General features: G+C 36.0%; 4 protein-coding genes across 15 annotated transcripts; 1 reads left to right on the forward strand and 3 right to left on the reverse strand.

Annotated features, from left to right (window-relative positions):
• Positions 1 to 3148: 3148 nt before the first annotated feature.
• Positions 3149 to 14426, forward strand: LOC110860353. 11 transcript variants are annotated; one of them, XM_035860221.1, is made up of 9 exons: positions 3242 to 3379; positions 3473 to 3912; positions 4142 to 4459; positions 4546 to 4680; positions 6102 to 6350; positions 6864 to 6899; positions 7992 to 9607; positions 9769 to 9881; positions 9944 to 10426. In XM_035860221.1, exons 1-5 carry the CDS (start codon positions 3372 to 3374, stop codon positions 6284 to 6286), a joined length of 1086 nt encoding a protein of 361 aa, XP_035716114.1. In that variant the 5' UTR covers positions 3242 to 3371; the 3' UTR covers positions 6287 to 6350; positions 6864 to 6899; positions 7992 to 9607; positions 9769 to 9881; positions 9944 to 10426. The 11 variants fall into 11 exon arrangements, with proteins under 11 accessions (XP_021965087.1, XP_035716114.1, XP_035716116.1 ...); XM_035860223.1 differs by having other exon boundaries at positions 7992 to 8121; positions 8200 to 9881; XM_022109395.2 differs by having other exon boundaries at positions 3149 to 3247; positions 7992 to 9881.
• Positions 6946 to 8178, reverse strand: LOC118439152. Its single transcript, XM_035860231.1, has 3 exons — positions 7977 to 8178; positions 7159 to 7239; positions 6946 to 7080 (listed from the first exon to the last, which is right to left on the reverse strand). The coding sequence occupies exons 1-3, from the start codon at positions 8172 to 8174 to the stop codon at positions 7015 to 7017; spliced, it is 345 nt and encodes a 114-aa protein (XP_035716124.1). The 5' UTR covers positions 8175 to 8178; the 3' UTR covers positions 6946 to 7014.
• LOC118439151 lies at positions 12886 to 16207 on the reverse strand. The gene is made up of 4 exons (XM_035860218.1): positions 15487 to 16207; positions 15330 to 15407; positions 13920 to 14500; positions 12886 to 13676 (listed from the first exon to the last, which is right to left on the reverse strand). Exons 1-4 carry the CDS (start codon positions 15514 to 15516, stop codon positions 13064 to 13066), a joined length of 1302 nt encoding a protein of 433 aa, XP_035716111.1. The 5' UTR covers positions 15517 to 16207; the 3' UTR covers positions 12886 to 13063.
• Positions 16208 to 16276: 69 nt separating this feature from the next.
• Positions 16277 to 21653, reverse strand: LOC110860371. Of its 2 annotated transcripts, none has more exons than XM_035860219.1 (8): positions 21282 to 21653; positions 19073 to 19135; positions 18907 to 19016; positions 18653 to 18832; positions 17862 to 18079; positions 17562 to 17788; positions 16845 to 17077; positions 16277 to 16613 (listed from the first exon to the last, which is right to left on the reverse strand). In XM_035860219.1, exons 1-8 carry the CDS (start codon positions 21300 to 21302, stop codon positions 16370 to 16372), a joined length of 1296 nt encoding a protein of 431 aa, XP_035716112.1. In that variant the 5' UTR covers positions 21303 to 21653; the 3' UTR covers positions 16277 to 16369. The 2 variants fall into 2 exon arrangements, with proteins under 2 accessions (XP_035716112.1, XP_021965100.2); XM_022109408.2 differs by having other exon boundaries at positions 19073 to 21000; positions 21282 to 21651.
• Between the last annotated feature and the right edge of the window lie 317 nt (positions 21654 to 21970).

Consider the following 21970-nt stretch of genomic DNA (forward strand, 5'->3'; position numbering starts at 1 on the left):
ATTCCAGCAAAATATTGAATTATTGAATTACATACATTTTCTACTTTATTAATAATTTCAAACATTTCAAGGTCTATTACCTTACAGAAATATACACAATATAAAATGGGTAAACGTACGTAACTACTCCACCACGTCCATTTCGAAATGCTCACGTATTTACATACCACCAAACTTTCTAGGGGCTTGAACCGTTTCGTTTCATCACTCCTAAACCTGAAAATTCAATCGATTTAGGATGATATTCAAATCCTTGGAGGGTCGATGCCAGGATCGGCAGTGTGATATGCACGTTAAGTGCGGTGATTCCACTTTGAGCAAGTTAAGCTGGATCGAGATGGGGTTCCAATTAGACAAGGTTCCAAATCCGGATGAGAAGAACAGTCCCGAGCATGTCAGTACCGAAGCCTGGGTCGAATTACTGTTCGCGGTTGATTGTACGATAACGTGTATAATTTTGTTCCGTGTATATCGAATTTATTCGCGGGCGGAATTTTTACATTGAGTTAGTTAGCCCTTGGGTGTCGATATAATATTTATGTAGATTTTTATTATCTCGGAAAAATCAATTTTCGAGATTTGTTGTATCCACACTTCCTCCAGTCCGTATAGTCTAAATGTTAGTTTATTTTGTAATATATCTTTTTGTCTGCAACTGTCTACTAGTACTTTTTGTTTACTTTTTGTTTACGACTGTCTACGTCTTTTCGATTTTTTTGTTCACAATTTGGCATCCACATTTTTCCAGTTTATACATATTAGTTCCTTAACCCATGTTTTGGGTCAGGTACATATTCTTAAAAACATTGCTGGTTATGCGTGAATGAATGAGAGTAATTAATGCACACAATCAAATAGCGTACTTTCAGCTCTCCAAAATGTTGACGTGTATGTTGTGAATCATTGTAGGCGTGTCTATGTTACTGGTGGAGTGTCGAAACATTTTTTTTCCTCAGTGTCATTTTTACAAAACAGTTTGACACAATTTAATGTGAATGAGCTTGGCACCGACGGTTGGTGTTAACGACATTTGGGGTTTTGTTACCAAGTAACATTAAGAGTATAGTTTATCATGAATTATTGGTATGCACTTTGTATAAGCGGTGTATTTATAGTATGATATAGATGTGCATACGAATGTAGGTACCTTTGGATAAGCATCGACTTATTGTGAAATGTGCTAAATGTAATTTAGCCCTTTCGATGACCCCACAATGGCCAGGAAGCTGGGTCACTTAGAGATGAGATGAGGAGAGGAGGAGATGCGGAATGAATCGTCTCGACTTGAGAGGTAGGTTGATAATTAACAGATCGACTTTTATTCTCTTGTTCGCACACAATTATAATGTTATTGCGGCAGGCCAGCAGCAGCAGTCAAGAACTTGTCCTACAAACGACAACCCCTTGTACTGCGGCTGTTGCCTCTTTATATAGTAAACATGTACCTATAAGAATACCTACAAGCTATATCGTTATTGGTCCGTCGGTCCGATAGACAAGTCTTAGAAAGTGGGATATGGGATGACTTGTGAGAGATGTGACATTAATCGCTTCATGCCCTGAGGCGATCATGATTAATGAGAAGAAAGATGAGTGGAGTGAATACTGATGAGGTTCACCTATTATGTCAAAAGTTGCACTTTTCAACTCCATGCAAATTGGGACGCGGCCCAGCGTCCAGGAAGTTGAATGATGAGAAAATAGGTACATAAAGAGTAGATTCGAATGCGTCCGTTCCTATGTGAGAGTGATCGAGCGTCGTTTTCTGCAATTATCCAATTTTCAGTGGTGGGGGTGATCGTGCGTCTTTGCTGCAGTTTGCCAATTTACAGTGGTGGAAGTGATCGTGCATATTTTTTCTGCAATTTTCCAATTTTCCGTGGTGGGAGTGATCGTGCGTCTTTTCTGCAATTTTCCAATTTACAGTGGTGGAAGTGAGTGTGCATCTTTTTTCTGCAATTTTCCAATTTTCGTGGTGGGACCCCTTCTCGCGTTACATAATGTATGAATGGCCCCTAGGGGTAAATACAGAAGTACTAGTAGTTATTTTTTTGTGACGCCTCAGTTGAAAATCTCAGTTTTCCACTGGCCACACTTCTTGGGAGTTTTTGAACGATTTTACCCTTTCAGCGCTTCGCGCAGGTCAAATTCGCACTCTGCCCCAGAAATCTAAGTTTACCCCACACCAACCACCATCAATTTGGAGGAGGTTTCACAGTGAGTTATTTCACAAAAAATACGAATCAATTATTTTAGGGTTTAAAATAGACCCATGTGGGTGGGGGAGCATAAAAATATGGGTTATTGTGGTTTTTGAAAGGGGGTGTGGTGTGTGGGGGGGATGCCCCTAGCTCCTATCATTCTCACGGGAAAAAATTAAACCTGGCGAAGAAACGGGATTTTTGTCCAAAATGACAATTTCGACGATTTAAAATGGCTGGCAAATTCTTAAATCGAAAAAGTAGCAGCCAATGACCTACATGAAAAGGGGCACAGTGAGAAAAAGTCTTAGAATTGTCTGAAACGTAAAAATCCGAACCTGGGGTAAAGTGAGATTTTTGGGGCAATGTGAGATTTCTCGGATTTTTACGTTTCAGACAATTCTAAGACTTTTTCTCACTTTGCCCCTTTTCATATTTCGTGTAAACATCATTTATTCGCCAACCTTAATTTTGCCCAACTTTGCATGATGATTTCCTAAAATGGCCACCCCCCCGAAAGCCAAACGTTGCGTCATTAGGTACACCTATATGGGCAGTTTATAGCGTATAGGTCATTGGCTGCTACTTTTTCGATTTAAGAATTTGCCAGCCATTTTAAATCGTCGAAATTGTCATTTTGGACAAAAATCCCGTTTCTTCGCCAGGTTTAATTTTTTCCCGTGAGAATGATAGGAGCTAGGGGCATGTATAATAGCTTTTTTTAATCAGCACTAAATTCTCTTCAAAGTGGGTGTGGTTTTGGAGGAAATTTGAGACTTTTTTGAAATTTCATAAAAAACCCCCCCAGACACCACACCCCCTTTCAAAAACCACAATAACCCATATTTTTATGCTCCCCCACCCACATGGGTCTATTTTAAACCTTAAAATAATTGATTCGTATTTTTTCGTGAAATAACTCACTGTCAACTGTGCAGCTGTGGATAGCTAGATGCGCGATGCGGGGTAGCTTTATGCCCATAGCCCTCGAAACAACGCATCAGCAGCTGACAGACAAAAACAAAATAAATCTTCTTATGAAACCGGTAACAATTTAATTTTGTTTAACCTTCTTGTAAAAATTTAAATTGACTCAATTCAAATACTTAATTGGCACGATCTTCTAATAATTCCATACAATACATGCATAAATTGGAATAGATAATTCCAATGCAAAAGTAAATTTTAAAGCTTACTTTCTTTACAGAAACCTGTCTGTATTTATTACACCGAAGAAAATATAAAATTGTACAAGAAGTTTTACTTTTTAGGCCCATGCATAAAATGGCGAAAGACGGCATTTTCAAATCCAAGCGAAATGGAACAGGACACATTTTGCAAGATTTACTTTCGTCCACGGTCCGTCTGACCCGGTCAAATTTTGGGGACCTCTTTCCCCCGCAAATTGAGGACAATAATTTATCCCCAGAATTATCATCGTTCTTCTGTTCGATCTGCTCCGAATCCACAAGTCTAAGTACAATTACCGTCCAACAAATGGAAATTCTTGCCAAATTCGTCCTAAATCAGGAGCAGGTTTCTCTTTTTGAAGATCATCCTCCAATATTTTGTTGTAAAATTTGCTCCTCTGCGATCCTCTCGTTGGCCAAGTTATCCACGCAAATTGAAAATATTACGATTTCTCTACGTGCCGTCATTTCCAGGAGGAACGGGCTATTCAACAAAGTGAAAAATGAGGGCAAAATTAGTGGTAAATAACAATTAATCTACGGGGGCGTCCATAAATTACGTAACGCAAAAATCGCGATTTTCTAGACCCCCTCCCCCCTTTAACATGTGTAATATAGGCACGATATCATTGGAGCCTGAGATCCCTTTCTTGCGTTACGTAATTTATGGATGGCCCCTACTCGATTCATCATCGTCTTAAATTCAACTCAATCGTTAAATTATGTCTGTCTTTATCTCACTTAATGTAGAATTTTCAAATGACATCGGTGGCTGTCCCGCTGACCACGTTTCCAACAATGACGATGCTCAACAATTAACTGGATTTGTTGAGGAGGAAGAATTCTTCATAAAAGTAGAGCCCACGGACGACGACGAGGACGACGATGACCGTCACAACACCACTTCTGATCCTCTCTACGATCCTGGAAGGCCAGAATACGACGCTGATTCAGAAGACAAATGTGTATGCAAAATATGTAACGTGAAATTCGTCACAAAAAGGAGTCTCATGCGACATCTGAGCAACAAAAAGATTCATCCCGAGATTCCTCATGCTGATTTTTACCGTTCGTTCTTTTATATTACATAACAATTAAAAATCCTTGATATATATAGATAGATCACTGAAATTTATGTCTCATTTGTTTTTTAGACATATCAACTCGTAAAGTACGAAAGGAATGGGTGTGCAAACTATGTAAAATGAATTTCAACGTATTTTATTATTTTGATCGTCACCTGAGGAACAAGAAAATACATCCGGACATTTCCGAGGCTGAGATTTTGGGTGAGGTTTACTTTACTACACTCTAAGAAACCCCGTAACTAAGTTATTACCAGGCGGAGTATCTATGTGACTCTACCGCATTGTAATTAATTTATTATTGAGTGGTGGAAAGTTAGTTACCAACTGGTAATACTTTCAAATTTCGCGACCGGTGTTATTACCGGTTTGGTAATAAAATGTCTACCACTCAATAATAAATAAATTACCATGCGGTAGAGTCACATAAATACTCCGCCTGATAATAACTTACTTACCGGGTTTCTTAGAGTGTATTAAGGCTTACCCTCACGCGAAGAGGAGAATTTCGGAGCAGGAGTATTCTCCTAGTCTCATCCTTCTCTCTGGCTTTGCAGAATACATGGAATCACACATCTCGGACCTTCGCATCGACCCTGTGGGGGGGGGGGGAGGAGTCGATCTCAGGGAAATGCATCCTCCGGTGTTTATAATTTGGTTTTCTGCGTCTGATGGTATTTTTTCAAATTGTTTGGACTGGGGCAAGGTACTCTTATGCCCCTTACCAGTCTACATAAGGTTACATCACTTGATGGTAAGGGGCATAAGTGTACCTTGCGCCAGTCCAAAAAATTTGAAAAAAATACCATCAGACGCAGAAAACCAAATTCTAAACACCGGAGGATGCATTTCCCTGAGGTCGACTCCTCCCCCCCACAGGGTCGATGCGAAGTTCCGAGATGTGTGATTCCATGTATTCTGCAAAGCGAGAGAGAAGGATGAAACTAGGAGAATACTCCTGCTCCGAAATTCTCCTCTTCGCGTGAGGGTAAGGCTTAATACGATGCTAAAAATCTGCGAAAGTTACATATGTATGTACTCCGGTCAGTTATGGTCAGACGTCGGATATGAATAACCGATAAAACCTCAAAATATGAATGAAAAATGACTAAAAATCCTCAAAATATGACCATAAAAATGACTTTATTTTTTAAATTTTTGGCTTAATTTGTTTATATATTTTCCTATAATGCTCAATTTTCATCAATTAAACAAGTTCTGGGGTGATTTAGTTCATTCCCAATGAATTAAATCACCTTAGGCCAAAGCGAAAGTAAATTTCTGCAAGTTTCTCACAATGAATCATTTTGAGAAAACTGATTCTTTTGCCATTTTCTGTCGATTTGGTTGCCAAATCTTCTAATTTGGCCAAAAATGATAAAATGAACGAAAAAAGCCGGAAATATGATCGGGAATATGAATATGCCCCAAAACCCGAAAATATGTCAAATATGAGAAAATATGCTTTGACCTACGTGACCTACTAGTGACCATAAACATTCTCAGAAAGTTTGACCACTGTAAGTCAGTAAATGGAAAAAGTCATTTTTCATTCATATCCGACGTATGGTTATGGTAACGATTTAATACCAGTTTTTTTAAAGTCTATGAACTTCTTTTTGCAGCGCTGGAGTCGTCCTATGTTAAGCCAAACTTTGTGTGTCAAGTATGCCAACCTAATGTCATATTCGCAGATAATGATGATTTCGTTCGTCACTTAAGGGATAAGAATATTCACCCAGACTTTGCCTCGGCTCAAGTTCCCTCGAAGTTTTATGACAAAGAGTGTCCCGATAATTCATATTATTAATCATTGTACACTGCCCGTCATAAGTCTTCGCTCAACATTCGCACAGTGATATATCGTACAATTGGTGAGATAACACTTTAATTGAGATGTAGTACAAAAATTAGCACCTAGTACATACTGCTAGTGAGGCTCTTAGAGCTAAAAGTTTGGAGACCACATGGTAGTATTAATTTTGCGACGTCACCGGTCCAAAAATTTGTTTTTCTAAAAATGTTGCAAAATTAAAGACATGAATATATGTAGGTAAGGAAAATTGCTTTTAGCGTCCTGTGACCTCTGGGTCACCACTTAAGGGCCGCGGCTATTTCGGATTACATTAGCCGGATCAGCCGACTTATCCGACCTATTTTATTATTTAATACCTCTTATTTTTATTTTGGCGTACAAAAACAATTTTCCTTACCTATATTCATATCAGTCTTTAATTTTGCAACATTTTATGAAAACAAATTTTTGGGCCGGTGACGTCACAAAATTAATACTACCATGTGGTCTCCAAACTTTTCACTCTAAGAGCCTCACTAGCAGTAGCATGTATAGCCGTACTAACTCAACGCCAACAATTTTTTGTTTCCAGGAATTGTATTTACTGCTTAATTTGTTGCTTTTGCAGGTGAGATACTTTTTATTTTGAATAAATTGTTTCAACACAAAATTAAGGTGGATTACATTGACGCTCAAAAATAGACATTTTCTAAATGATTGAACAAAATTAAATAGGCAAAATATTATGAAGTATCTCCAACTTGAAATTGTACAATCACCACCAAATATGTCGTCATTGCCGCTACCATCTGTAAATTAAAGTTTAAAAATTAGGAACCTCTTTATTTGTTTTATTTCTTCGCAAAATATTTTATTTATAACCTCACCGAAACCAGAAGCCGTAAATTCAAATCCAAAACTGAATTTCGTATTGATATCGGCTGCAATGAAACGAGGGACTGATAGAGCTACATAATGAAAAAATGGTATTTTCAATTATGGTCCCAATCCATACATGTTCAAATAATATTTATTCATTCAAAATTCATTTATTCAAAGCCTTGAAAAAAATATTCATTCCGCATTCACTCATTCACCATTTGTAAAAAAATATTCATTAATTATTCAGCATTTATTCATTATTCTTTTTATACAAAATTCACAGTATTAGATGAGTTTCTCAACTTTTCTTATATATTACAGTTAAAAATTAATGATGAAAAAATTATTCATTCCTTATTCACTCATTCGCAATTTCTAAAAAAAAAATTAATTATTCAACATTTATTCATTATTCACCATTCCTTCATTATTCATTTTATTAAAAATTCGAAGTTGACTTTCTCGACTTTCCCTATGTATTTAGCATTGGGTAAAAAATGAATGATGGAAAAAATATTCATTCATTATTAATTCACACGAATTGAATTATTGAATAGATATTTACTCTATATTCATTTATTCAAAAATCAGAATAAAATATTCATCCAATATTTACTCATTCAAATTTTGAATATTGAATGAACAATAACATGTATGTCCCAATCTAAACATTTTATTATATCGTCGACTATTGCGATGGATCGAAGTCAACCGGACAGAATTTCTACGCGCCAAAATCACGTGCCCATTTGATTAACATTGGAGGCGGGCCGAAATTCAAATCAAATCCATCCGGTTGACTTCGATGCACCGCAATATCTACCTTAATATGTTCCAGAACAATTTGAAGATCCTTCCCACCATCTTTATTTCGACCCTCGAAACTGGAATACTTGACCAACTTGCAAAACGTTTTGCTATTTTCTTCCAACCCACTCGCACAATCCGCCAACCAGTAAAAATATCCGGTGAAAACCAATAGCTCCAAAATTGACAAACCAATCACAAAAAACTCACGCATTCTAACCGAGACATAAACGACATAGGTGCAAAACAGCAAATAAACCAAGGAATAAATCACAAAAACAGCAAAAACTGGACCGTAAACTTTATTAAATTGCGACACATTGTGGTCCAGCGCGATGTACGAGTCTACCAATTCTTCCAGTTTCATTTTTGACTTTCGACATTCCCGCTCCGTCTCCAATTTCGCTAATATTTTTCCAGCAATAAAGTTGTAGCTTGATAAGAAGAAAATTAATCCGTGAAACCAAAACAAGGTCAGAATTCTGTTAAGCGAAAAGGTCCAATCCTGAACCGAACTTAGCAAGCCGACGCCATCCAACACTCCGAGAACGGAAGGTCCATACAGTACACTTTCCAGTAAATAAATTCCTAATTGTGCGACCAAGTGGGTAATAAACTTTGCCCGGGAATAGTTCAATTGTTGGACGATTTGTTTCTCATAATTATCCAAGGCTTCAAATTTTTCGACTAGTTTAACAAAATTTCGCCAAAATTCGACAAAACACCCTCTAGTGGCTAAACAGTGGAAACGCACGATTAACGGGGCAACCACACTGCATAATCCCCACGCTATGTTTATTATCAAAAACGTGTTTCGCCCTTGATTCTGCAAATTGAGAACGGCCGGCTTGTCACCATCGTCACCGTAAATTGCGATAACTATAAAGGGTACAAAAACACTGAAAATTATGGCGAGAAGCCAACCCGTGGGGTACGATTTGTACCAGGAGGTGTGAATAACTTGGTTTGATTTTGGGGGCACGGTGAGGGGAAAGAAACCACAGAATTGTAAAATTCTAAAAGGAATTCGAGCCCCATGAAGGAGAGAAATTTTCGAAATATTTTTGGGACGAATTGGGACAACCAATTTATTTTCCATATTTAGGCTTCAAGCAATCTGATAAGATAAGAAATTTGGAACGAGATGTCCGGTTTCGATGTATAGTTCTTCCTTGGAGGTTTTTATACCCAATATTAATTTTTTGGGAACCATTATCTTGTTTCAAGCAATTTGCTAAATTAAGGGTAAACAATGATGAAATAATATTCTGTGTATTTAATGGGTGTTGTCAATATTCTTTAATTAAGTTGATTATATAATTATTTTGCCTTTATTAGGTTAAGAACTGGTTAAGTCAATATTGACAGTAAGGGGCCGTCCATAAATTACGTAGCGCAAACATCCCGATTTTCTATGTAGACCCCCCTTTTATATGTGTAACCTAGGAACGATATCACTGGAGGCTTAGAAACCCATCTTGCGTTACGTAATTTATGGACCGCGTCTAAGGTAGTGTTTTCTACACTTCGGTTTCACTTATTTCCTGTGCATACTGAGAGAAGTTTGGCCCTAGAATCATTCCTGGTCGATTGTGACTTCGACTAAAAATCTCCCCGGAATAATTAGCTTAAAAGAACATATTGTAGGTAAGTAATTACAAGTAAATTTTATCAAATTCGTAACAATTTGTTCGAAATTCTCATATATACTTGTGAAAACTACATACATATATACGTATGCATATATATTTCACTAAAATATACCGTTGTTAACTCGTAAATACAAAATACGAAATTTTTTTGCTAAGGACACAACAATAAAATACTACATAAACGTACTAAGGAAGGGAGACCTTTTAGATTCCATCCTCAGATCGAGGCAAAACTGTCCCTAGTATAAATCGATGATATAGTTTTATAAGTACGTGCAAAGAATTTTACATGAGTAAAAACGTGATAAGGTAATCAATACATTTCTTCCAGATAACAAAAGATGTCAACTTATCAAAAAATCCGCCATCACCCAAAGATAATTTTGATGGAGGACACGACTTAATAAAACACAAATCTGCTGTCGTATATCTTCCATCTTTGACGAGGTCTATGAAACCAAGGGATTTGATGTATGGATACGACACAATTTTAAAAATTCCATGAATCACGAGGAAGAAATCGAATGCAATAATCGAGAATAGAATAAGGACTGGCAATGGAACACCTTTGGTCCAGCTAATTACTAAGTACAAGGAGATACTCTCGCAAAGTGTTATCACACCTGCCAGTATAGCCATGCTTGGGTAGGAAAAGACAAAATTATGGAAACTTGATAACAATTGTAAAGTCCTATACTGTATTAAATTGATGTATCTGCTATTTTTTCGATTTCTGTAATATAAATTGAATAAGTACCACTTAATGTACATGTCAAGAGATTAGTAGTAATTAAACGAAGTAAATACCTCTCCATCATGGCAATGAACAACAACTTTATTTCCACAGGATACAAGAGCAGAATCATAACTGCGAAAGATACAATCCCCATAATAATTGTCCATGTGTACCATTCAAAGAAGCCAATAACGATCCTGAAAAGAAATCCTGGCCCGCTAACATCTCCCCAAGTTTGACAAGACGCCAAAATCAGGCTACTTATCAGGGGCGGCATACAGGGTTGAACCAGACTCAAAATAAATATGACAATTGGACCTACAACTACAGAAGCTGTTGCAATTGCCACAAATAATACAAAATACAATGTTACTTTGGTGGCTCCCCCTGTAGTATATACGCGCAATTACTTGAAAAAGTTAATTAGCAAATAGAATTTCTTAACGGTTAAAAAATATTTAGTTACCAGTGCTTCTTTGAGCTTTATATTCTATCAGAATTGACGAATTTAGCATAATCATGCATTCTCTTTGCACCCGGATGATGTGATAAATTCCAAATGCTATTGAAGCAAAAAGTATCACGCAGTACGTCATGAAAATAAATTTCCAGTTGTCAATGGAACCGGACCGGTTGAACCATTGAATTCTAAACCAGTTAAGACACAGAGCTAAATGCAAAACAGTTGTGGCCATGGCAAAAATTGGGAATAAGAATAAGATGGAGCCGGATTTGTAAGATTTATATTTTTGGTTTTGTATAATGAAGGTGAATTGGTTCATGATCAGACAAATTTTAGAATGAAATAGTACCAACGGGACGTAATTTTTGTAAGAAAGGTTCCATAGCTTCTTTTGAGTTGTGGTCAAGAGATACATACTTTAAGTTTTTGAGGGGATTCTGAATCTATATCTCCTGGAATTGGTGCGATGGAAGGTGAAGAAAGAACGATAAGAGGATACTGGTCTGATTTGGAAACCTTGATTAACCTCGTTCGCATGTTTTGGCTTCGCAAAAAAGTTTCGCTGGTCTGCGGCGGATTGGAACTAACCATTAATATTTCTAATATCTATCGCTAATCCTGAAAGCAATCCACATGTGGTTAAAATGCAATTATTTGGACAAAGCTTGTATGACAGTGGAAATATGAATTACAATATGATCGAAAATTCCAATTTAGAACTATTATCCCATGATTTTAACCAGGTTGTGAATATTTTAAACCTGTATGGCCTCATGTTGGTTCGTAATCATTATAAAACAATTGAAGTAATTATTGCCATGTTATGGGCTATCATTTATTGCAGAAAGTTTAATTCAATATTGCCGAAATATGAAAAATTTGATATCCACAATCTGGCCGAAATACCATTGAATGCAGGTTATTTATTTGAATGAATTGGGGCTCATGAACAAATGCAAAATTATGTTCTGTGTAGGTTTGGATCTGATTGCTTTCAAATTGTATTGTTCCCTTAATTTGTGTTCAGCCTTTGTAAATTGGTCATTAGATACAAATCTAAATTATTTGTTTCTGTAGTTCTGATTAAACTCAAATATAGGCAGTTGAATTCATATCGTCGTCTTTTATATATGTAATTATGTAGTAGTAAACATATGAATCTACATATATAAATACATCCGTTTTTGATATACATACATACCTATCTACAAACGTGGTACATAAAATATGTAGAAATCGCACTTAGGACTGTACATTTAAAGTAGAAACTTAAATAAAAGCCGAGGCCTACTATTTACAAAATCCGTGGCTAAGGCCCGGCTATTATTTTGGCAAGGCTACAATTATGTCAAGCTTACCATTCATAAAATTATGAAGAGAGGACGCCTATAATTTGCGTACGACTATAATTTGTATTCCCAAAATTAAACTAATCTAAAATTAATAAACTGTAATAACAACGCCAATTTTGCCCTTTGAATCATAGTGCAATAGGACACTATTGTTTTTATTCTGTTCTGTAAGCTCTTCATTGACTTCTTTAATAAGTTAAAAAAATGCATGCTTAGTCATCGACTCATCACTTCAATATTGTTTACTTGCGAGTTAGTTAACTTGTAACTGAATTACCTGAATTCGCTGGCAAGAGGTGTGGGTTCTATGATTACCGGAAATGGAGATGCCAATATTAAATATCCGAATAAGGGGAAAGATCACTATTTACAAAATTGAGAAGATACGGCCACAATTAGAGCAGCGGCTACTATTTGATTTTTCACGGTATCTACAGATTGACATGTTTTATTATTTAATCGAACATATCTGGAATTACATGAATCATTGATAGAGCGTTCAGGATAAGTTATGACCACTTGTCCTAAAACGACCATTTTCATTCCATGGTCCCATTTAATTTTCCCATAGGATACATAGTTATATAAAATACATGGGGCACATTGAGAACATAAGGGTATGATGAATGCTGAATCTTGAATAATGAGTGAATTATTTTTAATAGTTTCTTAAAATTTATCTATCAACAAATGAACATTCATTTGTATTCAAGTGGTCAGAATTGAGTTATAAAATCGGCGTATTTTATTTTGCCAAGAGAAGTATACCTAATCTGTATTTATTTATGAGTAACAGTATGAGTTATTTTTAGCTAATATTTGCATATTTAATTATCTAGCACAATTAATCAATTAAGTATGTAACTCTCATTCCTTTGCGAATATATCTAGATACATTTATCAAACGACTAATTCCCACACATCTTTGATTGATCCCTTCGCGTTAGGAAATATTTTCAACAATTGGTCGTTAAGGTCGGCCTTCACTAAATTGCGGTCGCTGGTCAATGTTTCGTCCAAAATGTAGAGGTCAACTTCTTTCACTGACTCCGGACATCCGTTATCGCCTTGCAACGGAAGAAATCCCGCCATACAGGATAAATCATGAGCTACGTTGGGAATGCTGTGAGTCCTACAAATTCGCAAAACTCGCAAGACTGGAAAACAAATTTTGTAATTAATCTGTCCAAAATTTCCTAGGCTAATTTCAAATTTTAGGCTTGCAAACATATCACTGTTACAAATCGTCAAGTTTTGCATGACCGGAAATGCTGGAAAAATCCAGTTCAGCTTGAGGTTATCCATCCTGTTTGTGGATATTTGTAAACAAAGTTTTTCCAATGTGGGGGAATGTTTTTTCAAAAATTTGTAGAAAAGCCATGGCAGATCGTCGACACGATCTTGAAACGAAGTTGAAGTAAATTTAAGGGTCTTCAAAGGATGAGGAAATTCCAGCAGACAATTCATATAATTGATGTTTAAAAGTTCGTGTAATTCCAAGGAATTTAGTGATCTGAAAAGTTAATTAAGAGTTAGTTAATTAAGAGTTAGTTAACAGAAATTTCGGATTCTCACGTGATTTTCACTCCGATTTGAACGGTTTTTTCATGCATGTGAAATTCAAGTGAAATTTCAGTGATCACGTGAATTTTACACTCATGTAAATTTCACGAGAATTTCACTGGCAAAAATTGGCCAAATCACCGTGATTTCTCGCAAAATTCACGTAAAAATCCAAAATTTCTACTTGGCTTACGTCGGAAACTTTGGCAAAAATTTCATCCATGACAGTCCAGGCATATAGCGGTAGGCAATTCTGAGATGTTGTAAAGCTGGGAACGCTTCCGTGATGGCGTGACCAATTCTTTCGATATCTTGCGATCCCTCATCCCAGAAGTGGTGTAGGTCGAGATTGGCTAATTTTGGGAAAACGACGCCACGAAATGAGGGGAACTCTAAGCTTTCTCCACCTCCAAACTTTAAATGTTTCAGAGTGGAGGCCGAATTCAGTATAATTTTGGGAAACAAGTCCTTTTCCAACGGTTTTTTTGTAGAGGAACGGACAACAATTGATTTTAGATTGGTGATCTCGTCAAAGATTTTGGGATCGATGGGTTGATGACCTCCAATTACGAGACAGACAGACGTGTGGGCGAATGTCAGTTTGTCTTTGGTCTCATCTGAATCGATTAATCGACATTTTTTAGGGTAAAGTGGAATTATGATGATGGTCTTGTTCTTTAGGACGGAAGTAGCGCCGTAATTCCACGACTTGCAGACGAGTCGGCAGTGTCTGATGTCTTTGGGCCCGAGGAATTTGCAGACATGAGGAATTACCTGGGAATAAGGAGAACAAAAAAATACAAATGTCATACTTTCAGTAATTTTTGGATATGAGAAAATTTCCAACAGATCAAATTACAAAAATCCAAAAGAATTTGAAATTTGCAAAAAAAAATTGCAAACTTTTGCACATTTAAACTTCTTGCAAATTTCATACTGCAAATTTATTGTATCTTGCAGTTTTATGGAAAAATGCATCTTGCATTTTTTGCAATTTTTTGTATTTGTGTAATTTAATTTGCTGGAAAGTTTCTCCATTTCTTTCAATAAGAAAAATTTTAATTTTTGAAAAACTTAAATTTTGCCGGAATTAACAAAAATATGAAATTTAGATTTTAGAAATTTTGCAATAAGCGATTTGCAAAAAAATGTCAAATATGTGTATCACTTTTTGAATATGTATTCATGATCAGCATGAAAGTATGGACGTTTGGAATATCTATAGTCTATCTATACACTTCACTTAATAATTCACAAGTCTGCTGGCTATGATTTTGTCCAAATTTGTAATTAAAATAATAGAAATTAATTCAGAACGTCATTCAAATCCTAATCAATAAACAAATTTCGGCAATACGCACTTTCATTTTAAATCTTTCTTTTTTGGGGAAAATGAGGTTTGCGAGAAGTTACACAACTGGAGGGGGTAGTGGTCTTGCGCTACACTAATGTGACAGAGGGGTCTGAAAAAAGTCGATTTTTCCGTTACATAATTTATGAACGGCCCCTTAAACCTCACATAACTTGTAACCCTGATTGAAACACTGGCGAGAGACAAGTTTGAGTTTTTTTCTACTAGAACATAAAAAGTATGTAGTTTTACATCTTCCACAAGACCAGAGGAGAATGGGCCGTGTTCTGTGTCGTCTTCATCACGACAAGGCAAAAAATCACCTCTTTCCTTCAAAAATGATAATGTACATATTTAAATAATTTAATATTGTAAATAGTATAAAAACATCCCTTTTTCAATTACTTACTTGAGATTCATCCCTCTTCGTGCGTTCCATTTGAAAAATGAAGCTTTTAGTGATTTGTAATATTAAATTAATATCCGAATTGAATTATTTAATTTGGTAAATTTTGGCAAACAAGAGCTCTTCTGGAGTAGTGAGGAAAAAAATATGTTGGTACGAAATTCTGACTACCAGTCTGCTTTATTATACTTTGCATAAACATTTCTCCTGTTCATGTACCATAGTTGGCATCTGTGTTCTATAAATAAACATTGTTTTATTAAGCAGTGCTTCGTTTCCACGAACAATTTCCATATATGTGAAGATATGAAGAGTAAGATCGACTTAAATCATTATCAGCCATGTCAAATCCCCCATATGGAACGTCCATATATTACGTGATTATTTTAGTGGTTGGGTGGTTAGGTGTTCTTATCTTTCCCATATTAAAATCCCATATCTCTTAATGTTTACGTTGGGTGGTTGGATGGGTGCTAAAATTGAGAATTTTTGATGACGTAATATATGAATGGCCCCATATCGTTGCGATCAAAAATTTTAACCGTGGGTGTTTTTACTCACGGCAGGAGGCCATGCGTGCGAAATGTCGTTTTCACCAAAGCAAAAGATTTTACTCAACCTGCTGGTTGAGTAACATTTAACCAACGGTTGTGTCATCCTCTGTTTACACAACCTTAGACAAAATTTCACACAAGATTGCAGAAATTTTGTACAACTTTCTTTAAAGTGGTGTTCCATTATATGTATGTATTTGTAGGTTGTTGGACAAAGATGTGGAGTAAAAGTTACCCTGTTAACTTGCAATTTTTCCATTTTAAAAATTTATTTCTTAAAAATCGGCGGGGACGTAAGGATAGCGTATTTATGGTCACACTATGCGGTAGAGTCACCGGTTGGCGAAAATCCGGTAATAAAATTTCTTAGAGTGGACGAATAGGAATTCTATTATGGTAAAAAACAAAGAGATAAGCGAGGCTGAAATGTAAAACTTGTACAAAATCCAAACTTCTTTGAGGCCCAAGTTATCGTGATACTTCTTCCTTACGGTTGCAGTGCAGGTAATGGTTACCGCTATTTTTTCTATTGTCAAGTATCTCTTAATTATCCCAGCTTCGCGAAGTTTGTGAATCCTGGTTACCAACAAAAAAAACGTGAAAATCAGTAATTTTAATGTCTCACCCATTTGAAAACTTGCTTTTAATGAAATTTAGGGAGATTACAAATTAAGGTTTTTAAACTAAATTTTCACGCAAACGTTAAATTTGGCATTAGCGTAAATGAGACAGTATTACTGTTACAGTACGGTAGAATTTAGTGCAGAAGCTCTTAATTCGCAATCTCCGCAATATGCATGTATATACCCGACAGCAAATTCTTCTGCATACGGAAATCCAAACCTGCAATAAAATCCGCCACGAAGGTTTCCCGTATTAAATGGGAGTCTAGAAACGGTGCAGATTTTCTCAACTGACTTTCCCACTTTGGCCGAATATTTAAAAAATGATTCCGAACTGTCCAAGTGGGCATGATTCCCTGCATACACTAACTGGATGGAAGTCCGATAGCCCACGCCGAGAAATTGTATCAAGGGGTGCTATTTGAATAAAGGACAATAGGGTAAGAATTAGTTTGCTGTGCACAATACCAATATATATTCCGTAATTTTATCAAAATTTTTGGTAATGCACGCAGTAAACACCAAATAGAATTTGGACACAAATCGTCGCAGGCGGCTGTTTACATATGCTATATTCTTGGGTAATGAATCAGGATACATACGTTTTGTTACCAGTGAGAAATAAGTCAAAAACTCATAAACTCAACAAACATGACGTCGTTATTTAAAAAATCAACAATTTTATGTTAAAAAATACTTACAAATAAATGTATACTCGGATTATAAAAAGAAAATCAATTTTTACGTAACGACGTCACGTCTGTTACGTAAATATTTTTTTGACTAGGTATTTTCCCTTGGTGACAAAACGTCTCGTTAATCGTCACGCAAGTACAAAGGACTACAGACGTGATTTGTCTCAGAATTATGTAATTAGAGTGCAGAGTAAATAAAACCTTACATTTTCCGACTCTCTGGGAAAGGTGGATTTGACACTGTAAAAAGCATCAATACTGAAGCCGGCTGGTGCTAAGTCTGCAAATTTGCGAATAATTTCTTCCTCTCTGGTAAAATATGACAAAATTGCGGCCGAGTAGTACACATTGAGCCAAACGGATAACATCATGCCCAAGAAGAGCATTATCTTGACATAGTCCCGTCGGCCAACCCATTTTTTATTTTGAACAGCTGATAATTTAAAAGCAAATTCGTAACTTTTCAAAATACAGTACTGCATTTTTTAATAAATTGTACATACAACCTTGTGAGCACAACGTTGCAACTGCCCATTCCCATCCTTTCAGTAAATATTGGATACAATGTACCCCAGAAACTTTGAGACATTTTGAGAATTCCGCTAGCGTTCCAATCCCAAACAATGTTAAGACCATACCCACGGCGAGATCGAGTTTTATCGGTTTTTGAAATACATCCCCCTGTTCCATTATATTAGTTGGTTGTTGGAAGAAGACGTGAATTCTAGTTACGAAAAGTTGTCAAATTAGTTCCTGGAATTTTCTCCTGAAAATAATGTTGCTCTTTTGAAAAACAAATGTACTCTTACAGTGGAGGTCTCACAGATTTGGACCAAGCTCGTGTCAATCGATCACAAATTTAATTGGTATGAAATTTGTAAATAGCACTATCTGCCAATGCTCAAGTTTAGCGGAGATATTTGCATAAAAAGAGGAGAAACCCGGCACCCCGAAGGCTGGCAAATTTTTCATTTTCAAAATTTGCTGCTCAATTTTCCCTCGTTGGATGCAAATATCTCCGCCAAACCTTCGAATTGGCAGATATTGCTATTTGCGAATTTCACACTAATTATATTTGTGATCGATTGACGTTAGTTTGGTCCAAATCTGTGAGCATATGTTGGGGGACCTCTACTGTAAGGTGTTTATGCTAAATCAAGAGTAACGTTACATCCCCTGATAAAGAGTGAAGTTTGCTCGGGAGTTAGAGTAGTTTACGTACATATTTTTGAATTTAGAGGACATTTACTTTTCGACAAGAGGAACATTATTTTTAAGAGTGTAGCACAAATGTTACCCTTCTGTATGATAAGTGATCACTGGGCACCCGAACTTTGCACGGGGTAGAATGTGGTATAAACTCCCGATCGCAATGTCTGCTCTGCCAGTAATTAAGTGATACGCTATGGTCGAATTTGTGAAATTAAATATTTCTGGAAAGTCGGGGAAGTAGTCGTAGGCTGGAATAATTTTTATCCTGAAAAATAATAACAAAGTTCGAAAATAAAGGACGGAATGTAAGATTATGGGAATTTTTAGGAAAATATTTACTTAAAGTTCATCATGAATTGCAACTCCAACACTAAATTTACCGCTGCGCTGTAATTATTTGATTTGGACGTGATCGATAAGTTCCCAATGTCCTCAAAACCAGCTTCGTTCTTTGCAATTGATAAAAATGTTTAATTGGAAACGTAGTAATAATTCTCATTCTTACCGCTCCTGTGAAAATTAGCTCAGTTCCGGACAGATCAATCGCCTCCATGGATCCGGGTAGCTTCTGGTTTAAAATAACGAGGGGCTACCTTATCCACGAAAGAATTTGTATGAATTGTATAGTAAAAAGCATAAAACGTTAAGCTTTTCAAGTACACTCTTAGAAATCTTGTTTTAAAATAATACCAAGCACTAATCCAAATATCTTACTTCACCAACGTAATGTTTCTAAAGTAATACGGTATTCTAGTAAGATTTCGGCGGCAAGGTTTTATCTCAGAACTAGAAGATTTTTACGCATCGGTGCAATTTTACTATAGAGCCGTAGCTATTTTAAAAACTAGAAATTATTTATGTGTGACTTTCCCAGATTTCTAAGAGCGTATGTATTTATTACGCAACAAAATTTTAAATGGTTGCATAATTTGGGGCGGGGCTGACTAAACTTAAAAGGATTAATTCAATTATAACGACATAAAATGTTTAATGTTTGTTTAGAAAGGGGCACTCAATAATTCCAAGTTGTTACATTATAGTGGCCAATTTGACTAAAATTTACCATCCGTTTTGCATATTTATGTTAGCATATGTACATATGGAAGTTCGGCGTGCAGTTCAATTGATGGTCATGTGTGGGTGTCAATATTGAAGTAATTCCACGTCAATAAATGAAAGGTTGGGCAAAAGTGCACATGTGGCAATTTCTCCAGAACTCAGTGAGATGCCGATATGGGCAAGAAACACGTGCATGTAAATACCAACTAGCATACGTTCCCTTAAATAATTACACATTATACATACATACATAAATACATACGTATGTATATCAGCCAAAGAAATTAAGAATTTAATAATTCTATTGATTGGTGCGCACGAATTAGGTTGATTAATATTCCTAAATTGTTTACATGCGAATTTTAGAATTTCGTTACACATAATTTGTGACTTTATATGTAGTGAATTAGAAGAGTAAATATTTACATAATCTAAGCATGCATGCAGTAACTTAATAATGGAGTTAATCTATTAATTATTTAACAAAAGTTAAACACTTTTAGATGTTTAAATTATCTGAATAGGAGACTTGTTATATAAAATTAAAGTATTTTTTGCCACTGATGCCACATATGTTTCGTTCATGATTTTTTTATAATTATTTTCTGTTGGTCACAAAACAACTCATTAATAAGTACCCCAAAATCAACTATGGGTTAGGGACAAATTGGTACCATTTTAGTTTCAATGCGTCCATACATTTTTGCATGCTTCACTTCACTACAGTGACACACTGTTAGCGAGGTTTTGCGATTTCTTTTCAGGATATGGACGATTTTCAGTAAACTTAAGAATCTAATTTATGCGTACGAATTTTTTATTGAATTACTTAATAAAAATAAAAATTAAAAATCAATTACTATTCATCTGATCCGTAAATCTCCTTAGCTAATAAAAGCTTCTCAAACAGAATTAACCTCGTCTCTTGGACAACTCTAGCGAAATTATCGTTCCTCAAATGTTCCCAAAATGTCCTAAAATTTTGCAAGTCCCAATTTTCCCCCGGATCTATCAAGCTCCTCACACACCCGTTCACCATTCCGACAACAAATTTACCGCCATCTTTATTTCGTAAAACTACACGCAAGTCCCCATGACGAGAGTGAAATATTTCCTTCTCACTGTCCCCCAAACTTGGATATTTTTCTGAAGTTGAGGCGCAATATTGCCGTGCAAATTGTAGGACTGTGTCCTCCGTTAACTTGAAGAAAGTTGCACTATCGAATCTTTTATAGTATTTCGTCACAAATAAATATTGCATTTCTGGGTGAAAAAAAGAGTGTAATTGGCTGAAAGTGTCGATCAAAACTATGTCGTAATCATCCCCAAATCCACAACTTTTTTGAGCCTGGGTTCCAAGTAGTTCGATTTTTTCTGTGTAGACAAATATAAGGACTTAACGGCTTACGCAATTCATGCAGTATTTTTGTAACTTGTAACTATTTTGTAACTGTATTTTGTGAAACTAATAAACTTACAAACTTTTAGCTTGAGAAAATCAGACGACAATTTTTTTACAACTTATTCGGATCAAGAGTGCCTTCTTATTTTGTACAGGTTTTTAAAATTATGTATTTTACAAAATTTCCGGATTTTACAAGGTTACTAAGCACAAACATTTACTCTAAAACTGATTTTATTTGTTTTTGTATTACCTGTACAGGATTTAGTACCATTCCCCATGGCGGTAAGGCATTCTATCAATTTCTCTACGGTGGCTTCGTTGCCATTCGTGCTTAACCAGGAATCCATAATTTCGGAGAATAATTCAAATCCCGTCATATTTGACTGGCTTGCACCCCAACGCAGTATATCGGCCGCTGGAATTTCTGCGGGTCCCAGGTGCGCAACAAATTGGCACCTTTCTCTTAATATGAATGGTTCGTTGCATAGAATTGTAATAATTTGTAATCTTTTTTCGCGAGTGATTTGGCAACCCATGGCAATGAGAGTGGACGAGTTGAGGTGAAATCGCTTATGGATTTTGTAACTCATTCAGGACAACTTCGCAATAAATAGATGCTTAAATAAAAGAATAAATAGAGTGGATAAATGTTGCCGACGTGGTTGATAATGTGATAACGAGCAATGGCCGCGGAAGGGTGAGATGTTGAGTACAATTTCCCCATCGTCAAACCTTGATAAACCTCTCCACCCCCAATCTTGTTATTCATATGCCCCAAATATCCCCACGACTTCCACGGCTCCTGATAAGAAGTAATTGTGCAGAGATAAAAAACAATTATTTGTTCATATTGATAACTCACGGGATCAAGCAAAATTTACGTTCACAGAGAAATTTTGCACTTATATAACTTACTGTAAAATTGTTTGCTTGTCTGTA

This window comes from Folsomia candida, unplaced genomic scaffold (genome assembly GCF_002217175.1).
Source record: "Folsomia candida strain VU population unplaced genomic scaffold, ASM221717v1 Fcan01_Sc031, whole genome shotgun sequence".
Taxonomy (NCBI): Eukaryota; Metazoa; Arthropoda; class Collembola; order Entomobryomorpha; family Isotomidae; genus Folsomia; species Folsomia candida.